We start from the raw sequence: 20,651 nt of genomic DNA, 5'->3' as shown, positions 1-20,651 counted from the left end.
TTGAAATTTTTTTTTCAATTCAGAATATTAATACAGCATTTTTATTTGCAATAAACATTTTGTTTTCAATGCAAATATTTTTTTTTATTTCAAATAATTTTTTTTTTTCAATTGATATTTTTACAACTCTGGTTCAAACTCTGAAGGTTCAAAAAATATTCATTTTAAAAAAGCTTTATTTGCCACACTACAAAATTTACAAATTTGAATCAATGCCACGTCGTTCCAACTTTTCTAATTGGTTGGATGTGGTCCTAAGAAAAAAATTCCACATTCTTCGACAGAAATGTTTAATTAACTGTTTTTCATAAAATTACTCATACGTCACAGTGACCAATTTTCTGTCATCGTCAATTATATTCATTTACATTAGCAATGTAATTTCCAATATAATGGATAGAATTCGTTAATTTACCTCATAGTCCAATAATAATAATTAAGGGACTAGAAAGTCATAATTCTATACTTTACAAATTTAAATAAAAGAAAACACTGCTGAAGTGTAATATAATAAGAACGATTGCAAAAAAACCTTTTTAAATATGGTTTTATTCTTTCTTCATTAGCATATCAGCAATTCGCGCATCTAACCGTAGCCCATTCTGCATTAGTTATTTCATTTTGGCATCATGCCGATGAAGATGATGAGAAAATAACCATATGCAATTCATGAAACATAATAATTAAATAACAGCTTCCATTAATTCAATTTATTGAATGATTCCAAACACGATTTTTTAAAGCTCCTGTCATACGTACAAAAAGAAAAAAAGTCACGATTATTGTTTTTTTTTATGACAATCCTGTCAAAGGTGATGTCATAACGGTATTAAATGAAGTGATGAATTTATAAAGTTGTACGTGTCATTTTTATTGAATAGCAGCTAAAATGCAACGATTTACTTTAAATTTATCTTTTTTATGATACAAAACTATATTGCATGACATTATGCATGGAGGGTTGTTTTTTTTTTTTTTTATATTTTAAGCCATGAAGGAAAAGATGCGAATATTCACTTTAAAGATGCGAATCACACAACACTATAGAAATTTATGATTTCAATAATTTTTTTGGTTTTGCGATTTTTGTTTTTTTTTGTGAATTTCTTGACATTGTTAAATAAATCATATTTGGAATACAAACTAAAAATGACCTTACAATCATGATGAATGGAAATTATGAAACTATGTATGCCACTTTTGCAAAACTACGTTACAAATCAACAATGTAAAACTGAAGAATGTAAAAAAAATTGATTAGTCGGTGGCGCTAACCGATTGCCAAGCAAACCTGGAAAACGTTTCGCAAAAAGGCTGCGAGATTAGTAATTGCATAACATTGCTCCACAATACCTAGTTTTTTTGTGACGCCAGTGATAACATGTTTTTGAGATTATAAACATTTATTAATTTTGCAAAATCAAATAAAATTTAAATTATGTTTCAAAGGATAATTTGCTACTATTCATATTGTAAAAAAAAGCTTAGCCAAGAAAACTTAACAAACTTAAATTCTATCCATCGGCAAGTTTGAATAAATGATCATAAACAAATAATAAATAAAAACAAACTGAACGATGCAAAAATTAACTTTTTTAGCATGCATATTGCAAACCTAACAGAAAACTTGAACAGAGTTGAAACGAGTGTTTTCATTGTTACTTTATAACAAGTTTAATGTTTATAGAAAAAAAAAATCCAAAACAAAACAAGTATTATGATTTTTTGAGTGCAAGTACGTCTGGCAAACTTGTAAAGAATTTCAAAAATGTTAATACAAGCATACAATTTTTTCGAATTCGAATTTGAATTGTTGTTTAATAACTTTTTTTGTAATAACAAATGTATGAGTACAATATGCCCGGTGTATAGATGTAAGGTGACCAACTGTTCTTTATTTAAAAAGCTTGAAAATTTATCTTGAAAGCTAAGAAAGTAATTTTATTAATTAAAAGATTTTTGAAAAACATAACAACTTGTATAAAGCTTCTTTAAGAGTTTTCACAGATTAAATCACTAATATTCTGACATCAAGTCATCATTTTTATTTATTCACCAAACATCTTTAACTTTTTGTCAAAAATAGTTTGCAAAAGGGAAATCAAATCACCAAATTCAAGAGCTTCTACAACTTTTATAAGGCTTACTGTGTGTGCATTTAAAGAAGCTTTTTCGAAGTTACTTCGTTCCTATTATTTTTATTTTATTTTAAATGAAATGTTTTCCAATCTCAGCTTTCAAACTGAAGCTGAAGAGCAAAATATCAAAACCAAGTTAAGAAAGAAAAGCCTTATAGAAGCCTTATATCAGCAATAATAGATTTAACAGACAAAACAGAGAAAATTAAACTTCAAATACAAACTATGACACAAGTTTAACTATGGTAACCATAGATAAACACCTAAGTAATATCTATATCACCCCCGAACCAATCTTAAACAACATCATCGACAATTGTAGTTGGTGGTATCTAGTATGTCTCAAAAAACAGACCTCTATACACGATGGCTGTTTTACCGGTATGGAACTTCGAAGATATACCTATTCATGATGAAAGCTCTTTGTATCCCCCATTTATTTGCCCAGAAACAACAAGAGTAGAAGGAATGTCGATATAAAACCCAACTGGAGCTACCCAACCCACATCATTACGCAGCAAGATACTTACCAAGTCGGTCGCAGATAAAGGTACTTAGAGATCGAAAAAATAAGTAACTCATATAGGTGAAGTAAGAAGGTGTTGGAAAAAGGTGGTATTTCTTGAAGCTCAAAAGGACAAAGGATTACAAAAGGATATAAAATAAAAAAGTGATTAAAAGTGAACTTTAAAGTTAAGGATACAAACAAAAAATGAAGCTTTTACATATAACGGTGAGTGTGTGTTGTGATTTATTCAAATTTTCAAATAAATTATTTTGATGGACATAAGATCGAAGGAGAAACCAGTTTGTGATATACATACTTTTAAAATATTTAAATATGTGACACAAGGACATTTAAAGTTTTTAAATTTTACTTTCATTTCGTATATTTTTAAAGTTGCAATTAATTGATTATATCATCGCCATTAATTTAGTCATTTTAAATAAGCCCGGTGGCGTTTATTTTTTTTTTTTTTTTATTTTTTCTTGACAGATATTAATCTTTTTTGCAATACAAATACAATTGTTAATAAATGAAAAATAAAAATAAATGCAATATGTTTATGCAAAAAAACTGAAAAAATATTGTCCATATTATGACATCGTAAAAGAAAGATACAACTACCGTGTTCGTGCCGAAGATACTTGGTCAAGATATAATAACATAAAATTGTGCATAACATTAAACTAGATTTAACCATTGAACATAATTTCCTACTTTTTACAAAATTGAGGAGTAAAAAAGTGAGACCATTTTTTCGATTTTATTGTTTCTTTACTTTATGCTACAAAAAGACTTGAAATAATACAACAATTTTATCTAAGACAGTTATTGTGGGTACTAAATAAATTATGTGTCAAAATGCTCACACTAGTACATTTCGCAAACAAGAAATTAATTTGCTACCGGGACTATAGTACAAAAACAGTCCATCGTGACCATTTCATCATAAATGGAGCCGATCAAAAAAGATCGTGCCATGAATGGGTCTTAATATAAGACGAAGTAGTTCAAGAGTGACCAATCGGACACGAATCAGCTCTTAATGTCTATATTTTTTTATTGATCAACTTTATAAGACATCTCTGCGAAGACAGTTGATCTAGTTTTAATTTTTTTCACACGGACATGTTTGCAATACATTTTATTACAACAAGTTCTCTTAATTTGAAATAAATTGCAAACTAGGTAATTGACATTGTAAAAAGTTTCTAAATCAAGGAATTGAAGTGAATTTAGCTGGCTTCAAACGTAAACCACCTCTGGCAATATCCATATTCCTCTCTCGTTTGTTAACAAACGTCAAGATATTCACTTTGATGAAACTGTCATTAATTTTTTACCGTATTGGTTTTTTTGACTTAAAAATGACGTCATTATCTATAGCCCAGGGATATTATTTCATGTAATCGTGAGCGAAAAATTCTGTAAATGGATTGATGCGCACTCTCGTTGCCACACATATTTGATATCCGACATTGACAGTGCGTTTGACAGAGTGATGAATTTGACATTTATTTAAGTTTTTGGAAGGAACTACGGGACCTGTGTAATTTTTATCTTTCAAATCAATTGAACACCCTTTTTTCAAACAGTCGACAAGTATTTAGTCAGTAAATTCATTAGAATTGACTGAGAACTTGTAGTTTGTATTAGTTTCATCAAAGTAATGGCTGTCACTTTTGACTTTGACAGGTTCAGATATTTCCCTGAAAAGAGATGATAAAATGGCTAGTATTCATATTTCTTATAGGTATCACAATAATTTTTGTGGAGAACGCTGTAAATACAAATTTGTAAGTAGCTTTATAGACGAGTTCAGCCGTTAAATTTTAGTGACACCTGACATAGTGACTCATAAGAGTACCACTTATTATAGGTATATAATATATCGATTTTTTGCACGATTTTGACAACTGGAGAAATATCCACACATTTTACTGAGTCACGAGCTTTGTTTTACTGTGATCTTAGAATCATCTTGAAGACAGAAAGTTTTGTATTGCTTCAGCTGCACCTGCATAGTGTGCTCTTGCTACAAAACAGAGGTAAAAAAATAATGAATCTTCCTTGATATAATTTTTCGAAAGTAAAAGATCTTCGGATCCAACGACGATGGAAAAAAAATTTTGTTTCCTTATTTGTTTTCTTGCAACAACAACAATGAGCACAAATGTCAAAATTTATCTGTGAAAAATTGAGTGGAGACTTTTTAAAAAAGTAGTAGATGGGAATTCAAATTAAGTGCGTGAACTGCGTACTACCTTGGCTAAAAATCCTCGCTAAAATTAAACTTTGGAGGAAATTTGTATGAAAGATACATTTTGGCGCGATCTGCGTACTGGGCTTAAGGCTCAGTTTTTCACTGCGAGATAAAAGTTAACCCTGATTTGAGTCGACTATTTTGGTCGCTCTTAGCCCGGTGATCAAATGCATTTGATATTACTCTCTGACCTTGCGTGAACCACTTTTGTGCTCCAGGGTTACCTTACTTTAATTTAAGCACCATCTTTTGACAACTAAATTTTATGTATGCGCAAAAATTCCAACACGATTCAGGTATTTCTTTTTGTCTTCTGTCATCATAACACCATATTTGATCGATATCTTTTAAGATAAATCTTCAAATGTAAAAGGACAGTTGTTCTCTATTTTTCAAATGTCAACAAAACATTTTAAATGTTCCATCAAACGACTTCCTTGAATGACTCAACTTGTCAAACGTGTCTTGCATTATTAAAAGGCGTTCATTTTCATAAAGTACTTAACACAAACAAGTTCTCTTTTTTTTTAGTTTTTTGTAACTCCTTTTCTGTATAACGCCTTTTATGTGTCTAGTGTGCAGATAGATGCATGCATAAATAAACAAACCAAATTTCTGCTGAAAAATAAATTCCGATCTGTCATCCATTAGACAAAAAAAAAAGTATAATGTATTCGAAGCATATTGTGTCTCCACCCAGAAATATACTTTTTTTTTAAGCCAACCATTCATCGCACCTTCGAAAAAAAAAATAAGAAAAATGAACGCAAGAAATTAATAACACGTCTGTTCTGTCAAAAAAAAATAGTAACGCAAACCACGTAGCATTTTAGTTACCGCACCCCAAAAACCAGCTATTATAAGTTTTGTGTTGCGCAACCAGTAAAATTATATATATTTTTTCTTTTAATGCATAGAGCATAGTGCAATGCGTCGTCGTCTCTTATCCACAATATATCACAAAAACACACTCTTATACAGAAACATACAAGCCAGGAATGTCAATAGCAATTATCATCTCGGAACAATTGGCCCAAAAGATCACGCACGCAGCCAGCAGCGCAGCGCAGCTCAGGGGTAGACATATAATTTTGCGCGCGTTCGCAAACACAGACAAACATGCGCTACTTCTTTTTTAATGCGACTGCATTTATCAGCATCAGATGACAAGGCACACAAGTCGCGTCACCATCATAATATAACCTTCCAACAAGGTGCAACAAAAGCCGTTGGCCTTGTACATTGAGTATAAACAAAATGGCAACAATTATCGAGCTCACAAGTTCTCTTCAAGTACTTGGTCATTTTTTTTACCTTCCATGTAGGTAAAAAAAAACAAAACATATAAACTGCCGGTCAGGATTTAATATGTAGATATCTTGAAAATTCAAAACTGATGTGTAATATCTCTTTCACCTCTGTTATGTAAACCTTTCTGACCAGACGCCCTGCCGGTTAAAAAGCTTCGCAAAAGTTGTTGAAAATAATAATGCATGTTAATCTGAAACCCAGATCAACTTTTTGCATCGCATTTTGTAGAAAATATTCACCATTTAACCTTGACGGTTTGTTTATTTATACTTTTTTGTTGTAGCCGTGAATGGAAATTTCTGTCAGAGATCAACTTCATGGGATTACTCTTGTTTTGAAAGTGAGTCAGTAAAAAATAAGTAACTATAAACTTGAGTGTTTTTCTTCTTCTGGAAACAAATTTAAAAAACAAAAAGCAGGTACCACGTACTTGAGATAGTAACATAACACGTGCTAACAATATTTGAACTTCCTGAAGGAAAAGATTTTGAGCACTTAAAAAAATAATCTTACATCTTACATTATGTGACAGCTTACGTGGTTTTTTATATTCCTTTTTATTTTCTTTAAGTAAACAAACATAGCAAAAAAGGAAAAACACTCGATTTGGCATTATGTTTCTTTGAATCTGTCAAACGAACATCGTCTCAATAATCAACGTTTCGTTTTGAACTTGCATTATTTCGTTTTCTATTGATGAATCTCAGAATGAGATTTGTGAATCTGACAGCTGAAAGGGGGGGGGGGGGGGGGTGAAGAGGGGAAATAGTGGAAAAATTTCAGATTCCATGATCTATTTGAGATTCAAAAAAATGACAAAAAAATGAATCTGAGATTCAAGAATCTGAATCTGGATTTTTAGCAAGATTCACGCATACAAACACACGCACTTTCACACACACTCCTCTGTTTGACATTTGTCTGAACATTTGTTGTTGTTTTATTTTTTTATACGCACAGATTTCGTACACAATTACAAAACTAGATTTCATATTCGATTTGCAGTGGAAAACACAAAAATCTCAAAAGTCAGTAGAAAACGACATTAAATTGACAGATGACAACATCCAAAAAAAAATAGGCTTTCGTTACGTTACATGTCCACTCTAATTAGAATAGTATGAACAAATCTTAAACTAGCCTAATTTTATTCGTTGACAAACAAATTCGCGGGTACATTTTTACATAAAATAGCTAACGTACTGCTATCTGAACGCTATCATTTATTTTTGACAGATCAACTAATGTTTGACAAACTAATAAACTTTTATATTTTGTATTTGCTTACGTAAAAGAAGGTACCTACTATAAAAGATGGAGTTATACTATACATACTCATTTTCCAAAAAGCATAAAATGAAAACAAAGCCACACCTCACGTAATTTTGAAATTCGTTCATGGCTCATAATAAAATTTGACAAGTTGATAGTTAAAATATAACATGAACATGAAATTAGATCAATAAAATTGCAAAATCATTTCATTTTAATTGAATTGAATTCAATTAAAAATGAAATAAAAAAAATTGAAAAATTGAAATTGAAAGTGACCTTGACAGCTACTCATTTCTTAACCCGTGGGAAAGTTTTTAACAAAACCAAAGATTATAAAGTATTGTATTATTGAATAATTTCTACTGGTTTAGTAAATATATTGAAGAACTAGAAGTTATATAACTTTTGCATGCTCTCCAACATCTGTAAAAAGATTGCAAAGGCGTTAAAAAAACTGGATTTTATTTAATTAATTTTTTGATCGATCGGTTCAACGAGTAGACACATTACTCAGAGGAGTGGTAAATTTATTACTTTTTTTATGGCAAAGAAAGAGGGCGTATTTTGTTGTGTTCATTTAATATAAAGTTGCTTTGCTTAATGATGATTATGTCTTTACATTTTGATGCAACTTATGCGTTACCTACTGTAACGTTCAGCTGTCAAATTTTGGTAACTTGCTGCTAAACTATCCCGTAAGTTTGTGATAACCTTAAAACTAAACTGTGCAATATTTCCAATGTTCTCAAAAAATTAACTGACTTCACTCAATAGGAAACATAGAAAGACACTACGAAAAATAATTATAAAAAATTATTCTAGGTTCAGTGTTCGGTATAAAGTCTCCAAATGTATTTTTCTTCGGTACACTGGGGCGTATACGTGATGTTTTTCTACCTGTTATTTCTATTTTCAGTAATCGTGCTCACAAAGGCACACAACATAAACTACGAATTCCAAATGATTCCATCACTCCCAAAGTACCGTTACTTAGACTGCATTCTATTATATTACCTTTATTTACTGTCGGTTGCAACCTGCTTTAGTTATTGTCAATTAAAATGTATTTTATCAGATGTTAACACACAAATACAAAGGTAATGAATAATACTTGCAGGCAAAAAAGCCGCCATTGAATGTACAACGATCAACTTGGCAATTGAATGTACCTCAATTCATTCAAAAGAGACACTTATTAAGCTTATGGTCAACACATGTGTGTTGAAGTATTTTACCCTCTCTTGCTTTAAGATATGTTTCCAGTATTTACTTCTTACAATATTAGATTATTATTATTTTTTTTTATAATCCAACAATTCAGCTCAAGTTAAAAGTCGTCGACCTTGATTGTTTGGATTTGCGTTTGTATACTTTATTCATTTTTTACTCTGATTTGTAATTGAACTCGATGTTTCATTTTTCTTCCACCTGGTGTCGCATTGCAACTTTAAAATAAAATATGTGAATATATCCCGCGTTCCAAGTTTTTTTTTTTTACGGGTGGAATTGGAATCTGTCAGACGTGTAACTACACTACATTTGAAAGAAATAAAAACCGGCTTTAAGATTACTGTGGATTTTGTTTTTCTTTTCATCAAAACTAACAATAACTGAAGACATTATTTTGTTGCTACTGGTTAATATATTTGTGATGTAGTGTGTTTCTTAATTAACAACAAGATAACTAAAACAAAATGTGGTTTACTTGGGGTGACATATAGGATTTCGGAATGTGATTTAACACCGTGTTGACACAAGAGATATTATAACAGTACCTAACAGTATTGAGCTTATTGATAGACACAATAATAATAATAGTTTTTATATTGGCGGTTTAGAAAAATAAACATGGTTTTTAATTTCAACCGTATTATGATTTTTATTTGACGTTTTTGTTTGTTTGGCTTTTTGCTAAGAGTTGTAGAATCCGGATTTACTGCCATTTAAGGACGTTTCAGACTTTGCTGGTTGTCATCAACGTCTACGGTTATTAATCGATTAGTTTGATGTCTGACCTCAAATTTTTGCTTCTGGTATCACCATCAGTTCTAAATTGTTATTAGCGAATGGTAATTGATACCATTCACTCATTGTCTACTTTTCTACCGTTTTAAAGTCCATTCGAGCAAATGACACATTAGGTTCTTTTCTTTCTCCAAGTGACTTGACAAGAGTCATAATTCATAAGCCAATCAAAGTCTTGATCTCCTTTAGAGGAGCTTTTTACTCATAACAATCTTCATCTTCAGATCTTATAATTTATGAATTCTGACAAAGGAATGAATTGGGCTATTAAGGGCCAATTTGACAGTTGCAAATAATTGTCATTAAATTAGCCGATTTGTAAACTCAAAATGACACTTATGTAAGTTTCCAACATTGAGAATATAGTGCCCCTTTTGAACTGGGAACATGAAAAGTAAAATACGAACACAGGACTTTAAATTTTTTTCTTTGTCATTTTGACAATTTTTAATTTACGAAGAAATTCAGTTCTACAGAATTTAGTCAACGTCATTTTCTGAACGGACCTAACATTTCAGTCAACTTTCTAATAAAATTGCCAAAATTGTAAGAATTTTGTATGATAGGGAAGTAAGCGAGTCTGTCTAATGCCGGATTTACACGACTGGCAATTTGCCAGTAATTTTGGCACACAACTGTCAAATGCCTTTGCCATAATATTGGCAAGGAATAAGCATGAAAATAAAAATGGTGATAAAATGGCAAAAATATTGGAAAGTTTCCAGTGGTGTAAATCCGGCATAAGTTAAATGTTACAACCCTGACTTTGAAGAACTTGACAGATAAATAAATTTTAAATTTAATAAAACACGGGTTTATTAATTTTCGGGAGAATTTACTAGCTAAATTGCTGTTGACTATTTAAAGACTCTTGTTAAATTGATTTTTTATTAAAATAACTTTAAATGTTCTCATTGACGTTTTCTAACAGAAAAAAATAATGTCAATGTCTTCAAAGTAAACAGTTTGACGTTTAAGATCTTTTTGCTTAAAAGCCCTCTATCAGAGCAGCGATAATTTTAAATTAATATCTAATATTCTATGTACCTACTTATTTTAAATTCCCAGGAATAAATAAAAATTTCACAGAAAAATTGTAATTTTCTGCAAATATTTTACTCATTTCAGTAAAAACACAAAAGACATCATTTATTGTCACTTTCTTTATAACTATCCCGACACCAGGTTAATTGCGTTCATTTAATCTCATTTGCATCAGAGATATTTCAAGATTCAAGATGTGCAAATATCTCCCTCTACTTCTCTGTAAGGTTGATATAATATTTACCATTAACCACGAGGAAGTTCATGAACGCATTGCATTTCTAGCTTTTTTTATGCAGCACGCCCTCTACCGCATCACAAACATAAAACGTCACCTTAAACAAAAATGTGGTTTATCATAATGAAAGTTTTTTTTTTCTTCGTCTCTAGTTTTTTTTGCAGTAACGGTATCTAAACACTTTCAAATAAATCAGATACAAATATAAATAAAATAGTAATTTAATGTCCAAATGGTTGACACAAAAAAGAAGAAGAAAAAAAAGAAACTCAACAAACGATCGATGCGACGACGACGTTGACGATCCAACGATTAGGAGGAATCGTGATGGCAATTTTAAAATCAAATGATCGTTGCGCTAAGTTAAATCAGTACAATGGCCCATTGGATGTCACTTTGATTGTTATACTCTTGTTTATTAATGATTTGTGAAAATCGATAAAAATCTATGCAAGGTGCATTAAACTTATCGCGGAGGTCTGTGTTTGAATTTGAATTTTGTATCGTATCATATTCATTATTTATCAGTCTTATTTAAACAAAAATTGTTAGTTGAAGGGTAAGAAGCTTTATAGGACTTTCTTCGGATTATTATTGGGAAAAAAAAAAACATAATTAAAGTATGTTTATAGAAATATTTCTCATTGTATCTGTAAAGACACTATAAAGAATTCCTAAGAAGTATTACATCATATTATAGGATCGTTATAGGTATCAATTGCACTTTTGCCTCCAAATTCGTTAGCAAAATTGTTAGTTGGGATGGCTTTGAATAGTTGTCATAATTTCGTCAACGTTTACTAACTTTGTCGAAATACTCGGCATATTTCTCAGTGAGTTTTTATAACTGACGCGTTGTCAAAAGTACTAAAAAGTTCTGTTTGATTACACTTTTTTGTCTTTTTACTAAAAATAAAAATAAATTCAACCTCTGCCAAGGTTTTAAAAACGATCTATTACATTTTTACAGAGAACTTCTATAAATTATCCATCGATTCCGTTGTATAGTTAAATTTTTGCATCTTAATGACCATCATTATTTCCATTCAATAGAGTAAATTCCTGATCCCCATTGAACCTCACTGATCAAACCACACAATTTTGATTACCTAAAAGAATTTCAAATATACTTTACCCGCACATATACAAGACATAGAGGATAGAGTTGTTGTTAAACAAGTAAATAACTTTAGGCTGGGGGTACATAAAGTTCGGCTAATAATATTACCCAACCGGCTTACTCTTACTGACCTAAAAATGAGCCAAAATTCAAAGAAACTGGTAGTGAGTAAGTATATTTTTCAAGACAGACCCCACCTTGCCCGGCTGGACTGAACTGGACTGGTCCGTGCCGCCACAACCAACACACAAATCTTGTCTAATCCACCAACACTTTTGGTGTGTACTTTGAGGAGTCTATAGACTGCCAAAATACATTACAGACAATTTTTATGCAACCAGCAAGAAAACAACAAAACAGGGCCAGCAGGTCGATATCGCATAATAAATTCCGCAGGCAAATAAACTCAAATCTCCTATTAAATCAGATCGTGGTTTGGTCTTTCGGTCATTGGAGCATAGATAGGGGAAATTTTTGGAGGTGCGGTAGAGGATATAGTCTACGAAATCTAGAATTCAAAAATTTTAAAGTCCCAGTGGGTAAGTTTTATGAATTCTTAGGAAGAACTTGCTTCTTAAGGAAAAAAAAAATACAAAAATCCCTTTCGGAAGCAAAAACACGTTAGTTAAACACGTTACTGATAAAAGCACCGGTGTGGTGGCGCCCACTTTAGTGTGAAATTACATAAATCGTCGAATTGTATGCAGGTCAGTATGGAGAGCTTTCAATTACCAGAAACCCCATGCAAAACAAGTTCGACTTGTGGCTCGAGTAGATGCAAAAATTTAACCAACAACAGTTTGAAAAAGGCCGTATAGCTGGAAATATTTTGCAGGGGTTATTATTTACCTTCAAGTTTAAAAATTGAAAGAAAATGAAAGGTTCATATATGTAAAATTGAAGAACATGGAACTCATGTTTTATTTTGTACAAATATTGGTTAAGGTTCAAGGCTTTCATCTGTCAATATAGCCAAGAAAAAACTTGAACCGTAGTTAAACCTTAGTTTAACTGACGAATTAAAAACTTGAACTGAATAAGAATCAAATTGAAATTTTGTAATGCTTTAACAAAGGCCAATAAACAAAGCGTCCTAGATACAAAAAAAAAATGACTGAGCGGTCAGAGTTTAGAGATGTCTTCATTGTGAAATAAATTGTCAGATTTTGTGAGATGACCTTTTAAATTCCGATTCCAAAAATATATTTTTTTTATTTACATCTTTGACAATAGAATAAATCGATGGCCAATTTTACAGGGAGACCTTAAACTTATGGATTGTAAAAAAGCGCTTATTTTTTCAATGGAGATTCGATTAGTTGTCAAATATTGGGTATTTTAATGTTATTAACTTGACCGTGAAACGTGGCTCCAGGTTTCTTACGATAAATTTTACTCCCCCATCGATGGCTCTAAGTTATTTCAAATGATACGGCCTTGTAGCTTTATTTGAAATCAAGTTTCAGGACCAATTAGACTGGAGGCTTATAGATTTGATTGCAGTTAATCTTACCATTCACTTTAATTGCAAATATTGAACATTTTTTTTGAGAAATAAATAAATATGATTTTTTTTTTTAAATCTTATCTATGAGAGTAAGAAGATCATTATAGAGTTCTCAGAAAATTTGGGTAGATTAGTATTTTAGCATTTCGATGAATATGGTAAAGAATTGAATAAAGAGACTATCAGACTCAAACTGCAATATTAGAATTATAGTTAAAAGATTTGTCCATGGTTGGGACACCAAAAGTTAGTTTGTGTGCCTATACTTTTTCAGTTTTTTAAAACAAAAGGCTATAGCAGTTGTGAAAGCAAGTACATATTTCAATATTTAATTTAAACACCTAAAGGTACCCAACAAACAATATCCCTTCTATAAAGCTTTACAGGAGCTACATTACTACCTGTAAAGCTTCATAGAAGCAAATTTGTTAGTCGGGTACGGGATTACAACTACGCCAATAATCGTTCCTGGAAAAACTGTCAATTTTAAACCTTTCTATATTAAATTGGTGCAATGGTCAACATCTAAGGTCTTATTTTGTTCTACGCGGTGGCGCAAAGTAATTTCACAAACAAAGTTGAATGTGCCTAGTTTTCAAAAATGTCATTATGCAAAAAAAAAAATTAAAAAAAAAAAAAACAAGAAGTAGAAAGAGCCAGTTTCGAACAACATTTTGTGAGCAACAATTAAAAATGCCATCCCAAGTAACAATTTTACTTGCATAAGGTCCATTTTCTTCGATTCGGCAAGCTATAGTTTGTATAAATTTAGTTTAAGGCTTACTTACGCAAATCATCCATTTTGGAAACAAAGGAGGTCTCCTTAAGGACATCTGGAAGTGTTTAGAAAAAGCCTTGTAAATATAAGTTGAAGAAGACCTTCATAAGACCTGTTTGAACCGTTTTAAAGAAGCCTTCTATTTTCAAGTGACAGAAGGCTTTCATAAGACCTGTTCCAAGAGGTTCTTGTAAGTATGCAATGTTTTCATCTCTCAAGTATGCAATGTTTTTCACCAATAAGTATGCAAAGTTTTTATCCTACAGATATGCAATGTTTGTAACACTTTAGAAAAAAACATTGCATTTTTATGTGAGGTTTCAATTAGCTCCCTTTTTTCCACTCATCTTTAATATTCGAGTATGGTCTACTGGTAAGGTGCTGGCTTGGTATGTAGAGGTACGTGGGATCGATTCCTGGCGGGGCCATTTGTGAAATAAAAAAAAATGTGTTCTTTTTCAATTAAAATAAAATTCTTTCCATTTCAGAACGACAGGAAAAGCATTGACATGGCCAAAAAAGAAGAAAAAACAAAATAGAAAAAAATTAAAAGAAAAAAAATCAATAAAATCTTTTTTTTTATTCATAAATTCAACATCTTATAACAACCTCCATAAGGCCTTATTATAACATCCAATGCAAATGATAGTTTCCTTAGCGAAGCTATAGTTTCCCTAAAATGTTTCATTGTTTTGTAAAAAGGCCTGCATAAGGTCGTTTTACGCTGTTCGTCACAAGCTATTAGCTTGTGGATTGCCTGTGGAGGAAGGTCTTGGGGAAATTTGGTAATGTGCGCCAAAATGATTTGCATAAGACTTATCCTTCTTCTTAAACAAGTCAAAAAATAGCTTGCATTGTAAGTATGCAATGTTTTATGAGACCTAAATTGTTACTTGGGATAAAACTATTCGAATGTCAATTAAATCGGAAGATACTGATTTGACCGATATTATTTAATCTAGGTACATTTGTTTTCATAAATTTTGCAAAATGAAAACCAGCGCTCATTGTTTTGCATTTCTAACATTTTTTTTCAATTTACATTATGGCACTTCCTTAGGGGCACCCTGTATTAATTTCAAAAATGGAATACAAACAAAAATCACAAATCTAAACCCTAAAAAGGGTTGACGAAATATTCTAAATAGCAAATGAAAAAGGGAACACCCTGTTGTTCTTATTTTTTCACACACTTAACAATTTTCTATTGAAAATTTAAACGAACACACACAAGTTCTGTTGGCTTACTTTTTATCTTCTGAACAAAGTATTGCCACTTAAAACTTTTATCACGCAGACACTTTAAAAAAAGATCTTAAACTAGTTTATTTTACATGTAGACAATCACTAACACATAAGCACAAATTATGAATTTCTCACTAAAAAAATTAAAAAATACACAGACAGAGAGCTTTTCGTGTGCAATACGTGTGTGTGAACTTAAGTGCAGAAATCTTGAAGATCAGCTGTCAAAAAAAAATCTAGAATCCATCTTTGTTTTTGTGACAGTAGACCAATCAAAAGGTCTGTTTGATTACTGCTTAAAACAGAAATATTTCTACTTTTTCAAACCAATTTCTGTTTGGGTGTTCTGGAACTGCATAGTTTTGTAGGTAAATTATTTTTTGAAAAAAATGCACTCATGATTTTTTTCTCTTTTCATCTCGCATCTCCTTACTTTTGAAAATTGCTTAAAAATTCATAAGAGAAGATTATCCACAGTCTAAACTAAATACTTTATAAAATTAAAAACAATACAAAAAATGCAAAACAAAAATAGTATTATGGCAACTCTTTTTTTATATCTCACACAAAAGGCGCCTTGTATGAATATTCCGTTGAAATAAAAGGAAATGGAAATACAACTTATTTCCGGTTTTGATTCTTTGGCGCGAATTCAAAATTTAAAAAGTTGAAATGCAAATCTCTTATGTTTTTCTCCATGTTTTGTTCATTTTCAGCTCTTAGTAGCAGCGACGATAGTTCTAGTCACCGCTCAACCAACTCCTCCCAGATTAAACATCCCCGGAGCAATACCTATCCCAGCCCGTCCTCTTATCCGCAACAATCTACCTCTGCGAGTCCGTCGTCCAGGTCTACGATCACAAACAAGCAATTCCATCGCTCCACCAATTGCCCCTCGAATCATTGATGAACCCAAACCAGTGACCGAATCCACTGAAGATGAAATCAACGATCCTTTCATTCCCCAGCTCCTGCGTGAACAACAACAACCACAATTGGTGCAACAACAACCTCAGTATGCAAATCAGGCACCAAACTATTTCAACGAACCGAACTCAATTCAACAAGATTCCCCAATTGAGGATGAAGAACCACCACCACCACGATTCATCGAACGACCAGCTCCTCCACCACCACAACCACAACAACCTCAGAATGACTTTGCCGGTCAGAGGTTTGCCATTGAACGCCAACAACAACAGCAACCCCAACAACCTCGTCTGCAACCAGTTAGAACTCGTGCTAGCGCACCACCACGAGAACAACCTCGTCCTCAATACGAATCACAACGTCCCAGAGCCAGTGCTCAAGTCCCAAATCGTCCAATTGAACAGAATGTTCTCCGTCAAGATGACTACCGACCACGCAAACCAGTTGCACAGATTCTGAGGAAATACCGCGAAGAGAACGAAGATGGAAGCATCACCTGGGGCTACGAGAACGACGATGGTTCCTTCAAAGAGGAAGTCATTGGAATCGATTGCATAACCAAGTAAGTTGTTATCTATTTTTATTATTTATTTAATTCGTTATACTAACGTTACATCTTAACATTAAATTTATATACTTAAAACGTTAAATACAATATTACATAAATGTGCATTAGGGCGTTCGTTATTTAGGTTTTTTTGAGAATCAAGTTCCTAAGTGGAAAAACTGTTTCTAAATAATAAAAAAAAAATCCCCTAATTTTTTCAGATTTTTATTTTGGCGATAGATGGCGCCCCAAGAGGTTTAAAGTTCTTTCTCATTTGAAATAGGTCTATGTTGTCTTATGAGGCCATTTTTTTAGTTATAGCCTTAAAGTAAAAATTTTTAATGAAATTATTGTCTACATAAAACATAGTTTTCTAAAAGGTGTAAACCATTTTTCTAGGACTAGGGGTTTAGTCAGGGCCTGCATCTTTTTTTGTGCATTAAAGAAACTTTGTTTGATATTCTTTCTTTTAAAATTAACATTAAATGAAGTAGGTATTCTAGTACTGGTCTCACAAAAGACACATAAAGTAGTTTTAGGATGTAAGAACCCTGGGACTCACGAGCAAATCGTTTAAGAAATCCTACAATCCTAGTTGCTTTTTTTTTACAATAAAATTGTAGTGATCAATGAAAGTCAGTTTTTGGTCAAAAATAATTCCGAGGTTGGAAAACAGGGATAATTTATCCAGTCGAGATGAGTGTTCAACATATGTATAGTCACATCTTATAAACAGGGAACGGATTTTCCTAACTTTGCCTTTTTTTCTGCGTTTGCGTTATCGTAAGAAAATATAGATTATATACAAACACGATTTATGTCCCTCTGAACTCTGATTCCAAGTTTTTAATTTTGACTTTTTTTGCCTTTTTTACCCGTAAGTGCATTTTTTGCCTTTTTTACTCATCAGTGCCTTTTTTGTATATTATTGGCAATTTTGTTGGTTTTGTATGACTTTTTTAAGTTATATTGCTTTTTTAAATCGAAAAAAATCTTGAATCTAAATTTTTATATGCCATAACAGCATGAAATTTCTTTCCCTTCAGTTGAGATTATTTCGCATTAAAATATGGCCGTAACATATGTACCTAGCGAAAGAAAACCAGATTTGCTTGAACTGAATTTATTAGAAAAAGAAAGTATGGAATGATTTAGTACTTTTCTATTCTAGATTAAATTTTTTATTTTTTTCTCAAGCTTTAAAATAAATTTTTGAATTTTGTTCGACCTTAAAACCCAAATTTTCGAAAGCTAACGAAAATCAGATAGTTTTGAGAGACTGTAAATGTACATTATTTACTTTTATTTTTTCAAACGACACCGATTGGGCAAGTGTTCCCCTTTGGAAAGAATATCAAAGAAAATGAATCATTGAAAATTCACTTTTGTTTTTAACTTCAATAATAAATTCTGTATTTAATGGCGGCATCAACTCCAGACTTCCAGAAAAGATTGAAGTGAATAACTTCGAAAATTATAAATCGGGTCTCTACTTCTGCTCAAGAAGAGAGAACTTTTCTGAAAACTTAAAAGAGCTTTTAGTAGTTCAATACTTTCATAATTAAATATCAAGCACATTTTTCTTTTTATTTCATAAATGCCTTTTTTTGCCTTTTATTTGATTTTTATTTGCCTTTTTGAATTTTTTTTTCAATATCGTAATTTTTTTTTTGAAGAAGAAGAAAACGTAAACAAGAATTTGTTTTTGTTTTGTGGACTTTATAAAATAAATTCAATTTTATATTTTGTTTTGACCTGTATTCCAAAATAATGCGTTTCGCCCAGGCTCAACAGTTGGGCACATCAGTAAGATGCTGTTGTACCCTTCTAATACGCCCTATCGTATCGTGAGTTTCACGTGAAATCTTTTCCATCCGGAATATTTTTGTTCGCCCAGAATTTTTAAAGGTATCGTTAGTTTCACCCGAAGGCAATTTACATTTCCCGCTGAAGTAGTTCTTGTTCGACATCCAAATTTAAGTGAGAGAAGAGCTATCGTTACCTCGCATATTACCGAGAGATGTCCGAGCGTGAACAACTTTTCGCCCGGAATTCACAATTGGGGAATAGTGAAATTAATTTTTTCCGGGTGGAATCTTGTCCACTAGAATTTCTTTATAGGGCTGAATGAATTTTCAGAATTGATCGAACTTTGGTGCGAAAAACTTAAGTTTAGTGAAAATGAATTGAGAATCGGTTAATAAAAATGCGTCTTTCTAAGAAATTAGCAAACATATTTGAAATTTCTCGCGAATCATGACTTGAATTCTTATTGAAGCTCATAGTAGAGTTAGGGTGTCAGTCAACAATCCGTTTACTACTCACAAAAAGACCAAAAGTTTTTAGGGTCATGTTTTAATTCATTTTGAATATTAAATAATATAATTTGTTATACAATATCAAAGAAATCTTATCAAAATTCTTTGTTTCAGGGGAACTTATGGCTATGTGGATCCAGATGGTACCAAGCGAGAATACCACTACGAAACTGGAATCAAATGTGACCCCAACAATCGTAATCCCGAGGGACAAGAGTTACAAAACAGTGGTTTTGTCAATTACGAACAGAACAAAGCCGTTTTACCAAACGGTCTCGAGATCGACCTGGCTTTAATGGGAAAGAAGAAATCCAAGCGACCGGGTGCAGTTCTGCAGCAGGCTCAACCACAACAATACTATAGAAACTAAATAAACAGAAGAGGGCCTAGTTCCCCTCCCCCTTCCCCCATTTAGAGATTAAGAAAAAGACTTCTTTTTTTTTTGTTTTTTGGATCAGTTTTTTTTTTTATTTTATTTATGAGAAGTTCAGTTTTTTTTTTAGCTTGTAAATAAAAAGAATCTTAAGTAAAAAAAAATGGAGAATGTTTCCTTTTGGTCTGAAATTAGTACTGACGTTGTCGTCTCATTGGCGGCAAACGATTCGGCGGAGTAATCGAAATGTCTAAGAAGTCTCCGATGCAGAATTTCGCTTGAGCGAGAGTTTTGTTGTCATCGGCGCCTTTTTGGCCAGAACAAGTGACACCGATTTCACGCATTCGGAAGGATTGACTTCGATATTCTGGGTAGACGACAGAAAAGTCAAAATAGGTTCCTTTTTTGCGGGTGTCCGGATTGACATCGCGAACGAGTGAAGTGAGCTCGTGAAGAGTTGCATCTTGCCAAGTGTAGATTTGTAGTTCATTGGATGGAACATTTCCGTACATGTATTCGGAGACGGAATGATGACGTCCAGTGGAACAGAATACACGAAGGAGGAGAGGACAGGTCTAAAAATGAGATGTTTTTCAGGGGAATTTTTTTTTTGAATTCATTTGTGTTACCTTTTCTCTATCAACTTGTTTAGCTGGTTGGGATTTTTCTTCAACAATCATTGATTCTACATTTGCCATTATTATTTATTTAGTTTTTTTTTTTGAATATTGATTAATTTAGTTAAGAAAATGCAAATTTTTTTTAATAAAATAAATAAATGCTTTGGGTTAAAATTTTTGCTTGTATTTTTTTTATTGACAGCGGCAGATGTGACATATCAGGGTGACAACTGTTAGGGATAAAAAAGTTTTTTTCTCTTGTCGGTATGGTAGAGTAGGTGGGTTTGCAAATTGAAGTTGATTTTTCTAAAAAAATTGATCAAAATTGAATAATAATTTTTTTAAGGATGAACATGCACTTTTAATTAATACTAGATTGATCACTAATAAGCCCTGTTCTTTTGGGAGGTGGCA

At 32.1% G+C, this 20,651-nt stretch overlaps 2 protein-coding genes across 2 annotated transcripts; one reads left to right on the top strand and one right to left on the bottom strand.

Moving 5' to 3' along the window:
* Positions 1–2,601: 2,601 nt before the first annotated feature.
* On the top strand, positions 2,602–19,714 carry LOC129918857 (RNA-binding protein 33). The gene is made up of 3 exons (XM_055999599.1): positions 2,602–2,871; positions 16,166–16,941; positions 19,359–19,714. The coding sequence occupies exons 1-3, from the start codon at positions 2,851–2,853 to the stop codon at positions 19,612–19,614; spliced, it is 1,053 nt and encodes a 350-aa protein (XP_055855574.1). The 5' UTR covers positions 2,602–2,850; the 3' UTR covers positions 19,615–19,714.
* On the bottom strand, positions 19,696–20,440 carry LOC129918858 (histone deacetylase complex subunit SAP18). The gene is made up of 2 exons (XM_055999601.1): positions 20,247–20,440; positions 19,696–20,192 (listed from the first exon to the last, which is right to left on the bottom strand). Exons 1-2 carry the CDS (start codon positions 20,313–20,315, stop codon positions 19,809–19,811), a joined length of 453 nt encoding a protein of 150 aa, XP_055855576.1. The 5' UTR covers positions 20,316–20,440; the 3' UTR covers positions 19,696–19,808.
* Positions 20,441–20,651: the final 211 nt, after the last annotated feature.

This window comes from Episyrphus balteatus, chromosome 4, assembly GCF_945859705.1.
Source record: "Episyrphus balteatus chromosome 4, idEpiBalt1.1, whole genome shotgun sequence".
Lineage (NCBI taxonomy): Eukaryota > Metazoa > Arthropoda > Insecta > Diptera > Syrphidae > Episyrphus > Episyrphus balteatus.
The sequence above is the reverse complement of the archived record's forward strand: the minus strand, read 5'-3'. Positions and strand labels throughout refer to the sequence as shown.

Excerpts from the sequence above, each read along its gene's own strand:
- LOC129918857 (XM_055999599.1), top strand. The coding sequence starts at position 2,851 with ATGAAGCTTTTACATATAACG. Across the intron at positions 2,872-16,165 it reads TGAAGCTTTTACATATAACG|CTCTTAGTAGCAGCGACGAT; the intron begins GTGAGTGTGTGT and ends GTTCATTTTCAG. Across the intron at positions 16,942-19,358 it reads GGAATCGATTGCATAACCAA|GGGAACTTATGGCTATGTGG; the intron begins GTAAGTTGTTAT and ends TCTTTGTTTCAG.
- LOC129918858 (XM_055999601.1), bottom strand. The coding sequence starts at position 20,315 with ATGGCAAATGTAGAATCAATGATTGTTGAAGAAAAATCCCAACCAGCT. Across the intron at positions 20,193-20,246 it reads AACAAGTTGATAGAGAAAAG|ACCTGTCCTCTCCTCCTTCG; the intron begins GTAACACAAATG and ends TCTCATTTTTAG.